Below are 14,580 nucleotides of genomic sequence, written 5' to 3'. Positions count from 1 at the left end.
GTGGGTGCACCTCGGCTCTCCCTAGGGGCAAAGGGAAGAATGTGGCTCCTTGCTGTGAGGGCTGGCAGGGCCTGGCCTTCTGCCCAAATGCTTCGAGCCCCAGAGGCTCAACAGGAATGGAGGTGACTGTCCTGGTGCTTCTCTCAGCCCCGCTCGCTTCCCCCTGCTCCAGACGTCTGTGATAGAAATTGGGATTTTGGAAGTTGCGGCCCCTGGTACCACTGCATGAAGTGGTCAGCTGTAGGAAGGACAAAGGGGCTGGGGCAGCTAGGACCCTGAGAGGAGGGGCCCAGTGCTCTCAGTTGGGTTCCTTCACATGCAAGTACGGTCCAGTGTCCACAGTGCCAGATATCCTGGATTGGTCTGTGAGGTGGAGACAATAAGAGCCGTGCTTGAAACATCAGTGCTTGCCTTAGCTCTAGGCCCTAGGGGAGCAAGCACGCCATCTCAACTTTACCACCCCCCGCAATGCTAACTCACATTTATATAGCACTTTTTGAAGTTTTGCAAAATATCCTCAAGACATCCCTCTGAGATGGGTGTGTTGAGTGTTATCTCTGTTTTAGAGATGAGGAAACTGACTCAAGCCCAAGTTTTGATTGCAGAATCCAGTGCTCATCCCACTGTGCCATGCTCTTTCTCACAGTTCCAGAGGCATAGAAGGTGGTACCTGCTTGGGGCCAGTGATGACAGGAGCACCAGACGACCCGCTGGGGGTGCCATTCTCAACAGCCCCTGGGCTCAGAATGTTGCGGTCTCGAGGCCACATGTGGCCCTCAAGGTTCTCAAGGAAAGGACTGCACTTGAGGACCACAAATGGCCTCGAGGCCACAGGTTAGCCACCCCTGATCCTAGGGGGTCTTGCCCATTTCTGCTGTGGCCCCTGTGGACCCTTTCTCAGAATGTTTTTGAGTGTTCAAAATTCCAGCCTCACAAAGGAAACCAGTCATATTGAAATACAATTATCTAAATATTTTCAAACAGATTAGGAACCCCCAGGCTAGGTTTCCTTTCTTTTTCCCAGCTAAAACCCCTCCATCCTTAATGCCTTCCCTGGATTCCCTCCCCATTTCCCCTGGCCGTGTCTTATTTCTACACTGTTGTTTACACGTTGTCTCTCTGTGGGCAGGGACTGTCTTTTGCCTCTCTAGCCCCACAGTACTCAGCACATAATGAATGCTTGTTGGCTGCCTGACTTGGGCAAACCAGGGCCTGAATTGGAAAAGCACTTAGCCAGACCTCCAGCTGGGAGAACTTGAGGACCCATGCCCAGAAGGAAGCCTGGGAAGCCTAAACAAGTGTTCATACCCCCCACGTTCAGGTGATGGGAGTGTTATCTATTCAGTGAGCCCCTGAGTTAGGAGAGCTGGCTTCCTAATCCTGGGTCAGAGACCTGGCTGAGCCTCATTTTCCTATGCGGTAGAACAGAAATGCGTGATCTTCCCACAAGGACACTGGTAACAAGGGACGTCCTCACCAAGCCAGTGTTTGCAGTCGTGGCTACAAGTAACTGATTGGAAACAGCACTAATCCTGGGCAGATGGAGAGGATTTCAGTCAACATTTGTGAAGCACTTACTATGTTCCAGGCATTGTGCTGAGTACTGGGGATACAACAAGAGGCAAAAGACAGGTGAGAGAGCTCAGGGGGAAATCCCGTGAGATAAGCCCCGTTTTTATCCACGGGTGCCAGGATGGGGCTGTCCTAGGCCAGTTAGAGGAAAGCTGGTGCTATTTGTGTGTTTTCTACCAGAGACTAGCTGGGCTAACTTCTGGGGCTTGACTGAGGACCCAAAACCATTGCTCTGGGCAGGTGGAGAGTTCTGGCACTTAAAAGAATGTGCGTGTAAAACCATTAAAAAGCTTTTCGTGGTGCAAACAGCCTCAGAGGTGTTCTGTTCAAGGAGTGATTACTGCATTCTCATGGCACTGAGGTTTGCAATGTGCTTTATCTCAGTCACAACTAAAAAGTTGGAGTTGTTTGTCCTTTGTTGTCCAAGAGGACCTTGACATCAGGGAGGTGATGCCGTAACGTGGATTGAAGTGAAGGAGGGCTGTGCGGTCACCAGCCTCACTTTCTCCTCTGGAGCCATCTGGGTCCAGTGGCCAGATATGGATCAGGATGACTGGAGATGGCCCAGGAGGCAGTTGGAGACCTTGGCCTTTTTAAGGTAAGAGGTTTCCCAGGTCTCAGTTTGTCTAGGCAACACCCATTCAGTGATTAAGGCTAAGTAACAGTACAGAATACTGGATCTAGGTTCAAACTCCACCTCAGAGGCATAGGGTATGTGTGACCTTGGGCAAGTCATTAACCTGGGCCTCGGTTTCCTCATCTGTAAAATGATAGGGTTGGACTAGAAAGAATCATATACTTTCCAGGTCCAGATCTATGATGTCATGACCTCACACATACTAGCTGCTTCATAAATGAGTAAATCAGGCTGCTGAGTTGCTGTTTCTGTTATCTGAGGCAGCTGGGTGGCTCAGTGCATACAGTGAGGGACTTAGGAGTCAAAGCCCAGAGTTCAGATCTGATCTCAGGCACTTCACCTGTTTGCCTCAGTCTCCTCATCTATAAAATGGAAATCGAATTAAATGACATCATAATTACAAAGTGCTCAGCACAGTGCCTGGCACATAGTAAGTATTACATAAATGTTAGCTGCTATTGTCATTCCTGGCTGCTGGTCTAAGTGGGCCTGTGTCCCTTTCCTGAGGCCTGTGATCAGAGTGACAGACACTGCCTCCCATGCTAGTTGGGACCATTCTTCCTGCTTAGTTTGGGTGTCTGTCAAACTCCCTCTTCCACATAAGGCAAGAGTGACTTACCCAGGACTGAACTGATGGTGCTAGAGCTTATTTTGAACTTTGGTCTTTCCAATTGGGTCAGAGCTCACGCTTCCCTCAAGTACCCCTTACTAGCTCGCAGGGTTCTACAAGTATCCTTCATGTTTTTCAGATGAGCAAGGGGAAGCTTCATCGCATTTCTGTGGGCATGTGGTAGATTTAAGAGTCAGGATTTGAACCCAGATCTCAGACACTTCCCACTCCATTTGAAAGACCCATGTTTGCTTCAATATGATTTTATCACAAGTTGACACTGCCCCCACCCCCGTGAAACTCCCTTTCTCCTCATTTGGGGATAACTTTCCTAAGCCCCCAGTTTTGAAAAGGGAAGTAGCACCAGCTCTCCCTGGCAAAGAGGAGGTGGTGGTAACATATGCTGGACAGCTGTGAGAGTGGTTGGCCCCGTGGGACGGAGACGTGGGACACAGTAGGCCTGGCCAGAGGACAGAAGACTTCAGGGACGCCAGGAAGGCTGACTTGGCGTGGGACCGCACGGCCAGTGCTGGAGGGATTAGCCTGGTTCTGCCTGGTCTCAGACATCAGGCCAGGGGACAGATTTAGTTAGGATCAGGGGCTGGTAAGGTAGCCAAAGCAGACCATGTCTGGTGTACTGCCCAGAGGAGCCTTGTTCAGACGTGGAGGCCTCCATTCCTTGTCCAACACCCGCCAGTGGCCTGCTGTTCAGATAGGAGCCAGGATCTGCTGCTGAGCTGCCTCTTCCCACCAAGGACCCAAGCAACCCCAGGCCCCAGAAGAGCCCTGCTCATAATTCACTCCAGGACACTCTCTTGTGCAACAATTGCTCTTATTCCAACAGGACAGGACAGAGCTGGTCGTGGCCCTCACCCTTCTCAACAGAAAGAGCAACAGGGCAGGGGGCCAGAGATCTCACCTCCAGGAAGGAGGCTAGAAAACCATGGATTCAGAGAACAGGGACAATTTGAAAGACAGAGCTCAGGCTGAAGCAGGTTAAGGCAAAGGCTGGCTGATGGGGCTGAGAGCATGGGGACAGCCAGCATCAGTGAGGGGGCCTCTCTCCACCACCAGGGCTGGAGCTAGCGGAAGTAGCTCGGACATTCGTGGGCGACGAGGTTCCAGGCATCGTCAAAGGCCTTCACCACCCCAGGCTCCAGAGGGCCCTCTTCTGCTGCTGCCAGGTTCTGCTGCAGCTGCTCCAGGCTGGACATGCCCAGGATGACGGCGTCTCCACGGGCACCCTGGCAGGAGAGGAGGCAGAGAACCAGGTATGTGTGCAGGTCATATGAGAGAGGTATGGGGTTGAGGTAGAGGGGTAAATGTTTAACATCCAGCTCTCAGGAAAGGGGGATGCAGTGGTAAATGTTTGACAACTAGCTCTCTGGGGGAGGACATGTGCCTAACAACATACTTTTAAATTTAATCTACTTCATTAACATTTTCTCCATTGATTCCTTAAGTCCACAGACTAAAATAATAAATCAAGCCTGCTCAGGGCAGTGATAGGCAGAAGACAAACCGTAGCGTTTGAGCTCACGCTCAAAAAATTTGTTTCTGATAATTTTAATTTGCATTTCTTTAATCAATAACGACTTAGGGCATTTTTTCATATGACTACAGACAGCTTTGATTACTTTATCTGAAAACTGCCTGTTCATATCTCTTGACCATTTGTCAACTGAGGAATGGCTCTTATTTGTATAAACTTGACTCAGTTCTCTATTTGCAAAATGAGGTCTTTGTATCAGAATTGCTGTAAAAATTTCTTCGCAGTTATGATTGCCAGCTGTCATGCTCAAAATTCAGCGACGGTGACATGAGCTAGCTCCACGGGGATCCCTTGGATCTCCCACTATGACTCCATGAGGGTGGGAAAGGTCTCTTACTTTTTTTTGTAGGTGCCCAAGAATATGAGGCTTGGAGTCAGGGTTCCGATCTTGTCTCAGACACTTACTAGCTACGGGACCCTGGACAAATCACTTAACCTCTGCCTCAGTTTCCTCACCTATAAAATGGGGACAGTAATAGAGCCTACCTCACAGAGTTACTGAGGACCAAATGAGGTAACACGTGTAAAGCACTTTGCAAATTATGTTTTTGTCAGACTCTTTGTGACTCCATTTGGGGTTTTCTTGGCAAAGATAGTGGAGAGGTTTGCCTTTTCCTTCTCTAGCTCATTTTACAGATGAGGAAACTGAAGCAAACAGGGTTGCATGATTGCCCAGGGTCACAAAGCTATAAGTGAATAAGGTCAAGTTTGAACTCAGGAAGAGGAGTCCCTGACTCCTGCCCCAGTAATCTACCCGCTGCGCCCCTTAGCTCTCCCAAAAAAAGGTACTATAGTGGTTTGCCATTTTCCTTCTCCAAAGTATTATAGCAAACAGAGGTCAAGTGACTTGCCCAGGGTCAGACAGCTAGTAACTGTCTGAGGCTGGATTTGAACTCAGGTCTCGGCCCAGCGCTCTATCCACTTTACCACCCAGCTGCCTAAACTCCAGTTATTTGGATCTCCCTCACCACAAAAGTCCATCATCTCTCTGGCATCGTTAGGCTCCCACTGGTGCTCCAGGGCTGCTACCACAGGCCACCACTCGGGGAGTCCGAGCAGGCTGGGGCCGTGACCAAGCACGGCTCCTGCATAAGCTCTCCTGACTCTCGGTCATCCTTCCTGTAACACGCCGAGAGGCACTCTACATCCAATCAAACTGAAGGAAGGATTATGCCCCAACCCAGCTTTGCCCATGCAGGCAGGCCCTCCATGTATCGCAAGAGCCCTAGGGAGGACCATTACTCCCAAATTTCAGAGGAGGGACCTAAGGCCCATTGAGGTTATGCAAATTGTCCATGGCCATACAGTAAATGACTGCACAAGGCTGGATTCTAACTCGGGTCTTCCTGACACAGAAGCCAGGAAGTTGTCCATCCCATCTGACAAGACAGGAGGATGGAATGGGCTGCTAGGGTAAGGACCTCTGAAGGTGGATGGCATGATGCCCACGGAGGGATCCAGAGCCCCGATAATACAAGAAACACCCTGATCACAGCAGCCACTCAGCTGAGGTCACACAGGGAGGACAGCGGTGGTACCCAGACTGGGAGCTCCTCCAGGCAGAGGCCATCTTTTGCCTTTCTCTGTTATCCTTAATGCTCAGCACAGTGCTGGATTAACTCCTTAATGACTGATGCACAGTACCAGCTTTTGGCACCTGGCCTTAACGTGATACAAGTAAACACTCTTGTCAGTCAATATACATTTAATGTTGTTAATCTCTTGACTTGGTCTGCCTAAACGTTTTCAGGAAACATCCTTTTCCTATAATTCATTTATGATTTCTTTGTTAGCTATGTTAAAATTAGTGTTGATCAGGGAGATAAAAGCCAAAGGGCTCAAGACTTATGGGGACGGGTGGGCTCCTGGGGCCCCTGGGGCATCACCTGGAGTTTGGAGTGATGGTACATCCACCTGAGGGCTGCTGAGGTCATGCTGGGAGGGCTGGCCCCATAAGATGCCGCCAGGGCTTTCTTCACAAGACTGATGGCTTGAAAGTGATGTTCCTTCCAGAAGCTGTGTTGAATGGACAGAGAGGGAAGTTCAGTGGTCAGTGCCCCCAGGCTGGCCTCAGCAGGGCCTCTGTGGGAGCTCACTTGGCAGAGAACCCAGGCTCCCAATCACAGGAGCCCTGATGGAGTCAGGCAGCCTAGGCCAAGTTACAGTCCTGGCTCTACCAGCTGCTACTTGCTGGGCAACCACAGGTACTGTCCACTGCAAACCTCCAAGTGGGGCTGCACTTCCCCAGTGAGTCCTGAAACACCCAAAGTGACCTCCAGTTATGCTCAGTCTACCACCCAATGAGTAATTCATGAACGCAGCACACAGGCCTTGGGCACGCCCCATAATCACCCATCTCATCCCATGTGACACCCCAAGAGGGCCCATTTTGGACTGGCTGCCACATTCTGGGAAGGACACGGAGAGAGTCCAGAGGAAGGTGTGGCCCTTCCAGGACACGGCAGACATTCAAAGATGGGTTAAGGGAACTGGGGCTGTTTGGTCTAAACTTGGGCGCAGTTGGGAGGGCAGAGGAGCACGTGTCATACATGTGAGGGGCTGTCCTGTGGACAGCTCCAAGTAGGTCAGTTTTGTCTCAGTGTCAGGAAACCTTCCTCACAGTGAGAGGGGCCCAAAAGGGGAAGGGGCTGCCTGGGCTTCTGTGAGTGCAGGCCAGAGATCCACTTGTCAGGGATGGTTTCAAGGGGGCTCTTGTTCAGGTCTGGGTTGGACCAGACCCCCCTCAAAGGAGCTTTACCTCTTTTAATTACATCCTGTTTATCCTACACATAGCTTACTTTGCATGCTTTTGTTTGCCTGTTGTCTCCCCGTTAGACTGTAAGCTCCTTGAGGACAGGGACTGTCTTTTGCCTTTCTTTGTGCCCCCAGCACTTAGCACAGTGCCAAGCACTTAATAAATGTTTACTGAACTGAAGGTCCCTTGAAACTTAGGACGTGTGATGGACTCCCCAAGAGGCAGGCCAGCGGCTTGTACTCATTTTGACAGATGGGAAAGTCTGGAGTTTCAGAGATGCCAGGTCTCTTGAAAACATTCTCCCATCTGACCTGCTTCACCCACTGGGGAGCAGAGCTCACCGATTCCTGTAGGTCTCAGCCCAGCTATTCCCAAAGAACCGGCCCTCAGGCTGTTTCTTGTCCTTGTCTTCATATCTGTACTTGCCAGTCAGGAGGCCACCTGAGAGAGATAGGAGAGTTTGATCTAGGATTCTGCCTAGGGCTAAGGCCTGAGAGCTCAGCCAGAAGTCAGGGCTGTGAAGGGTGGGGGGATATACATGTCAACTTGGCCCCAAGCAAAGAGGGACCAAGCCAGGCCTCTTGTCCACTCCCCCTGGCACCCCTGGATCCCACCTGCATCCCACTCCCAAGCTGGACCCACAAGATAACCAAACTCAGATTCCTGGAACGCTCTTACGTGGCTTCCACAAAATAACTCCTAGAGGTTGTCAGTGCAAAGTACTTTCTCTGTTTGGACAGAGAGGTTGCAATTTGCCCACGGACACACAGCTAGCAAGCATCGAGGCCAGATTTGAACCCAGATCTCTTGACTACATGTCTTCATTCTACTATCCTATCCCACAGACTCTGGGGTCCCCTCCCCTTCTTTCCTCATACCAGCCAAAGGGTTGTATGCATAGAACCGCAGTCCATAGTGATGCAGGCAGGGGAACAGTTCCGTCTCCACCTGCCTGGTGGTGGCATTGTACATGCCCTGTGAGGAGGAAGGACAGCACAGATGAAGAGACTCAGGGAAGGGACAGCCCCCCAAACCAGCCCGGGTCAGGAAAGGTCACCAGCTTGGCACACTGGCTGGAGGTCTAGTCCAACTCATTCACTTTACAGATGAGGAAACTGAGGCCCAGAAATGGCATTAAGCAGGAAGTAGCAGAGTCAGGATTTGAACCCAGGTCTTCCGTCTCCAAAGCCCCAAAGCACAGAGAGTCAGAGCCCTAGAACCGAGCCCCAGCTGGGCCATTTACTAGCAGTATCACATGGGGCCAGTCCCTCCCTCCTTTAACCTCAAGGGTAGAAGGGTTTCCTGCCCATGGGGCCAGGTAAATCCATGGCCAAGAAGGCCCCCAGGAGACCCAGCAGCATCCTGGGCTCAGACAGGTGCTCACCTGGTACACAGTGGGAAGGACCCAGCCACTGTTCGTGCAGAGAGTGCAGATTTCAGCTACTTCCCAGGAGGCGTAGTTGGAGAGGCCCAGCTCTACAAACTTACCCTGCAGGGGAGAAAGGGAAGCAGGGAGGGAAGAAGAGGTGGGGAGAGGGGGAGAGAGGGAGAGAACACTGAGTTAGGGCAGGGCCCCTGCTCTAAGGAGTCGTCCTATTTTGTTTGTTGGATTTGTTTGTTTTTTGCTTTTTTTTTTTGGTGAGGCAATCAGGGTTAAGTGACTTGCCCAGGGTCACACAGCTAGTAAGTGTTAAATGTCTGAGACTGCATTTGAACTCAGATCCTCCTGACTCCAAGGCCAGAGTTCTATTCACTGCGCCACCTAGCTGCCCCCGTCCTTCTATTTTTACCTGAACTTGCCTCCCCTATTAGAAGTTAATTAGAATATTTTTGTGAGTAGGAACTGTTTCATTCATCTCCAGCTCTAGCACAGTGCCTGGCATATAGTAGGTGGTTAATAAATAATCTTGAATGATTGATTTATGTTCTAAGGACTCTCCAGCTCTGACATCCTGTGTTCTAAGGCCCCTCCCAGCTCTGACATCTGTTCTAAGGGCCCTCCTAGCTCTGACATTCTGTGTCCTAAGGCCCTCCCAGCTCTGACATTCTGTGCCATAAGGGCCCTCCCAGCTCTGACATCTGGGTTCTAAGACCACTCCCAGCTCTGACATCCTGTATTCTAAGGCCCCTCCCAGCTCTGACACCCCCTGTCCTAAGGGCCCTCTCAGCTCTGACATCTTGCGCTCTCACCTCCTGGTGCAGCTCATTGCAGGCCCGCAGGGTCTCCTCCACGGGCGTGTTGTGGTCTGGGGCGTGCAGGTAGAAGAGATCCACTTGGGTGCACTGCAGCCGCTGTAGGGAGGTCTCCAGCTGGGACCGGACACTCTCAGCCCTCAGAGACTTTCCTTCCCAGGGATTGGCCTTGGTGGCAATTTTCACTGAAGGAAAAAGAAGGTGGTAGGAGGTGGCTGAGATTCAATTCAATGTACTCCCCCTGCTCGGCGCTGCATCCAAACAGGCCACGTCGCTACCTTCCCAGCTGACCACATGCGATTCCCAGGACAGAGGCTGTTCTTTTCACAAACCGAATAAGTCCTGTTCCTGAGCTGGAACAGGACTCAGAGAGCATCTAGTCTGACCCTCTCATTACAAAGAGAAAGGAAGGGGTTTGTACAGGTCACACAGGGACAGTCAGGACTCGAACTCAAGTTCATGACAAGCATGGTGGGGCAGGCCAAGGACATTGGACTTGGAGTCAGAAGCCCTGGTTTCCAATCCTGGCCCGGCCACTTACTACCTAGGTCACCTTGGGCAAGTCACTCATCTCTTATGGGCCTCAGTTTCCTCATCTGTAAAATGAAGAGGTTCAATTCAATGTCCTGTTAATTCCAACTGTAAATGCTGGTCCTAGGATCCTGTAACTTTAAATTCTGGATTCTTTCCACGATGCCATACCACCTCCAGGTAATCCTCACATTCAATTATTATACCCATTTTTCAGATGAAGAAACTGAGCCCTTCAAGAGATGACATGGCATCACAAAGCAGGGAACTCAGCCTATGTCTTCTGACTCCATATCCAAGGCCCTTAACACTGCATTGTGAGGTTGTAACCTGATATATCCTTCCCATCCCCCTCCTCCTACAAGAGAAAGGGACAGGCAAGTGTAAGACTGTGTTCCTTTCATAAATGGCCAGTTTGGGGCACCTTGGTGGTGCAGTGGATAGAGCACTGGCCCTGAAGTCAGGAGGACCTGAGTTCAAATCCAGCCTCAGAGCAAACACTTAACACTTATTAGCTGTGTGACCCTGAGCAAGTCACTTAACCCCAACTGCCTAAGAAAAAAAAGAGAAAGACAGAGATCAAGGGCATTAAGGCCTGCTGTCGTGTCTTGAGCTACTTCCAATTTGAAGTGCCTCCCTACCAGGTTCTACCCTCCCTGTCACATAGTGTGTGCTGTGAGGGGAAAGTGTGACACAGATCTGTACATAGATGGTTATATTTTGATTATCTGTGCTTCTGTGTTCTACTGAGTAAATGTTATAATTATTTAATAACTAAATGTTTTGAGTAATTATTGTAATTTTTAAGAACTGAATGTTATAATTATTCCCACTTCTGCCTTCTACTGAGTAAATATTTATTTCTGCCCTTGCCTTCTAATGAGTAAATGTTATTATTCTGGCTTTTGCCTTATCATTTAGCTGTTTCATGTTTAATGCCAGGGCTCCCCTCTGGAGACCATCTTCTATTTAGCCTGCGTTTCTCTTGTACGTACATAGTTTTTGCATGTTGTCTCCCCCTTAGACTGTATGCTCCTTGAGGGCAGGAGCTGTCTTTTGTCTTTTTTTGGCGGCCCCAGTGCTTAGCATAGTGCCTGGCACACAGCAGGCATTTAATAAATGCTGGCTAACAAGATTCAATGGTGTGATTCGGACTGATTTTTGTATAAATGGGAAGCCCAGCAGTAGGTCATGAACTAGATTGGCAAGTAGTAGGTGTATTCCCAGCACGCACCCCTAGGTTCATAATAGAATGAATGGAAGCCAGGGGTCCACCCCTCTGGGAGCACCACTCCAACCTGCCAAAGTGGGTGTAGGTTGGAGGAAAGGAAGCAAACCCTACTTGAAGAAAAGAGTCTAGGGAGAATTGGGATGGATGCCAGGTCCCAGAGAATGCAAGCCTCACATGAGTCAGTTTTCAGAGCGATACAAAGTAGAATTTAAGCCAGCAAAATTGAGGCCCAATATCACCTCAATATGGCCAGTTGCTTCTCTGGTTCTAATTCCAACTATATTAATTACCAGCTGTATGAACTCTGGCAAGTCACTTCCCTGGTCCTATTTCTTTATACATAAAAGGAAGGAGCTGGAGGATCAGATGACCGATAGGGTCCTTCCAGCTCTAGATTACGTGTTCCAATTAAATGGGAAGTTGGAGGGGAAGACAGAAAGAGAGGACAAATATCAAGATCAGCTCTGATCTAAGAATTGTAAATTGGAAGGAGGTTTAATTTTTATTATGTACTTTTCACAGCTGACCCCACTCAACTGCTTAGGATGGAAGAATTTAGTGATTACCTTTACTGAATATCACTCTCTTCCCCCTCCCTCCTCCACTCCAAGCCAGGAATTCCATTGCCTCTACTAGTGAACTTTGCTTCTGGGTACAATTTGGGGAATCTGACCAGTGGAGGTGGAGGGAGGGAGGGAGGGGTTTAAAGGTCAAGGAAAGAAGATAGAAAGAAACTCTGATCACGGGTTGAGATATCAGAGGCCATTAAGTCCAAAACTACTACTTTCAAAACCCCGGACTTGGAGTCAGAAGGTCTAGGTTCAAACCCTACCTAGGACTAGCTGTGTCACCTGAAAAGGTCATTTAATGCCCCTGGGCTTCAGTTTCTTCTCTGTAAAATGAGGGGATTGGACCAGATGACCACTAAGGTTCATTCAGTCTCTAAATCAATGATCTCATCTATGCCCAGACAGGTGAACTGAGATAGAAAGTGGCAGAGATGGTATTTAAGCCTACGCTTCCCGAATCCCAATCCAGAACTCATTCTATAATTCCAGGAAGCTACATGGCAAAGTGGAAAGCTAGAATGCTGGACCTGGATTTGAGAAAACCAGAGTTCAAATTCTGACACTTTACTGTGATACCCTGGGCAAAAGTCACTTTACTCGGCTGGTTTCTTCCTCTGAAAATAAGGATAATTATGGCTCCTACCTCCCAGGGCTGTTGGGAGGCTCACATAAGATAACATATGGATAGCACTGCAAAGCTTAAAGCACTGTACAGATGTTAGTTATTATTAATCCAAGAGGAAAAAATCAAATTTAAAATAGTGACCGAAGGAGCTACATGATAGAACAAACTCTGCGCTGCAAGTGAAGAGACCTGGGTTCCAGCTCCATCGACAGTACATTCACTGTGTGACCTCAGACAAGGCTGTTCCATTCTCTGGGCCTCAGTTTTCTTCTCTTTATAATACAGGGCTGGGTGAAATCAACTCTAAGGTCCCTCACAGCCCATAATATTCTCTGACAGTTTATTTCATGAGGTCCCTCCCAGCCCAGGAGCAGTCTGGGTTCTCAGGTTCCTTTCAGCTCTCACACTTTAAAAAATCTGAGGAGGCAGCAGCTCAGGGGATCTACTTACTGAAGGGACAGTCTGGGATGAGAGTGGAAGGGTCAGTGTGAAGGGGATACATGAATCCTCTGCTGAAAGGTCTGGCCCTCCACGACAGGCACTCCAAACCCTATCCAGGGCAGGGAAGACCCATCCTGAGTCTCTCTCCCTCCCCCAAAGGAGGCCCTAAGCAATCACAAGCATGGGACAGAAGACTAGGAACAGTTACCCACCTTAGTGGACAAGGAGAGCCTGAGCCAAGGCCTTAGCCTCCATCTAGCTTCTGCTCCCCTACCCACCTCCCCCCCAGGAACCTCAACTTATGTAATGAGCACAAGCTTTGGAGCAGGGGGTGCTTATTAAACTAGCTGATGGCATAATTGTTATTTGGATCAGATCAGTGCTTGGGCCAGTCTATCAAGGTTCCTAGAGTTAGAGACAGGACACTTCTTGGAGAACAAGGGTCTGACAAACCATTAGAAGATCTGCTGCCTGTCATGGGGGCAGAGGTTTCACTAGGAGAGCAGAGGAGTGGGGGCAGGGCTGACTGGGGCTGCACAGTTCAAGGACAGGGCTACAAGGGGTGGGAATAGAATTTGCCAGATCAATGGTCCAAGGATGCACACCGGGGATTGCAACATTTGGAGGTCCCAGTTCATTGCCTCTGGGTAGGGCTGCACGTGGATGGATGGATAGGACTGTGGAGATGAGGGACCCACACCCTAGGTCAAGGATTCCATGCCCTAAATTACAAGATTTGGAGGTCTGGGTCATTGCCTCTGGGTAGGGCTGCATGGGGATGGATGGGATTGCAGAGATTAGTGACCCACACCTCAGATTAGGGGTTTCATGCCCTAAATTACAACATTTGGAGGTTGGGGTTCATTGCCTCTGGGTAGGGCTGCATGGTGATGTATGAGACTGCAGAGATTAGCGACCCACACCTCAGATTAGGGGTTTCATGCCCTAAATTACAACATTTGGAGGTTGGGGTTCATTGCCTCTGGGTAGGGCTGCATGGGGATGTATGAGACTGCAGAGATTAGCGACCCACACCTCAGGTTAGGGGTTCCATGCCTTAAATTACAACATTTGGAGGTCGGGGCTCATTTGCTTCTGGGTTGGGCTGCACGTGGATAGATGGATGGGATTGGAGAGATTAGGGACCCACAGCGCAGGTCAAGGGTTCCAGGGCGCATGCCCGAGATCCCACCCTTGCGGGTGGGCAGGTGGCAGGCTGGGAGGGCTGGAGGTCCGGCCGGCTTACCTCTGCTGCCGGCATCCCCCAGCCCCAGGCCCATACTGCCCACGATACTCTCGGACTGGCCGTCGCTGTACATGAAGGCCGTGTCCAGCTCGCGGTGGCCGCGCTCCAGGAAGGCGTGCACGGCGGCGGCGCTGGCTGACCCGTCCATGCGCCGGCCCATCTCCATCGTGCCCAGCACGGAGGCCGGCAGGGCCCGGGCCGCCGAGGAGGCGGCGCGGGAGGCGTGGGGCATCGCGGCGGCGGCGGCGGCGGCCCTAGGGCTGCGGGCACTGGCGGCTCCCCGGGTGGATCTGCAGCTGGCGGACCTGCAGCGGGCAGCGGCGCGAGCCACAGCGCGAGACGCGGCGCTCACCATCTGGGGGGAGGGGATGCTGCGGCCTGCGTGCCGAAGCCCCGCCTCGTCCCTGACGTCACCAGCAGTCTCGGGTAGGGAGGGACGAGAGCAGAGCGGGTCGCTTTCCGGGACCGTCTGCAAAGTGCGCTGCGCCGCCGGGGACGGTGGAAGCCCTGCATCGTCCCGGACCAGGTTTGGATGCTCTTTGGACCCGCCTGGCCCCGGCGGAAGGCATTGAGGCTGACCGCTTCCACCCCGGACCCTTTTCCAGTATCCCGGAATCT

At 50.8% G+C, this 14,580-nt stretch overlaps 1 protein-coding gene across 1 annotated transcript; it reads right to left on the bottom strand.

The window, feature by feature from the left end:
• Positions 1 to 3,634: 3,634 nt before the first annotated feature.
• On the bottom strand, positions 3,635 to 14,336 carry LOC110198710 (aflatoxin B1 aldehyde reductase member 4-like). The gene is made up of 7 exons (XM_020973132.2): positions 13,963 to 14,336; positions 9,317 to 9,504; positions 8,511 to 8,615; positions 8,005 to 8,101; positions 7,468 to 7,567; positions 6,258 to 6,387; positions 3,635 to 4,063 (listed from the first exon to the last, which is right to left on the bottom strand). The coding sequence occupies exons 1-7, from the start codon at positions 14,315 to 14,317 to the stop codon at positions 3,902 to 3,904; spliced, it is 1,137 nt and encodes a 378-aa protein (XP_020828791.1). The 5' UTR covers positions 14,318 to 14,336; the 3' UTR covers positions 3,635 to 3,901.
• Positions 14,337 to 14,580: the final 244 nt, after the last annotated feature.

The sequence above is a fragment of the Phascolarctos cinereus genome, unplaced genomic scaffold (assembly GCF_003287225.1).
Source record: "Phascolarctos cinereus isolate Bilbo 61053 unplaced genomic scaffold, phaCin_HiC Scaffold_726;HRSCAF=1367, whole genome shotgun sequence".
Classification (NCBI taxonomy): Eukaryota; Metazoa; Chordata; class Mammalia; order Diprotodontia; family Phascolarctidae; genus Phascolarctos; species Phascolarctos cinereus.
The sequence above is the reverse complement of the archived record's forward strand: the minus strand, read 5'-3'. Positions and strand labels throughout refer to the sequence as shown.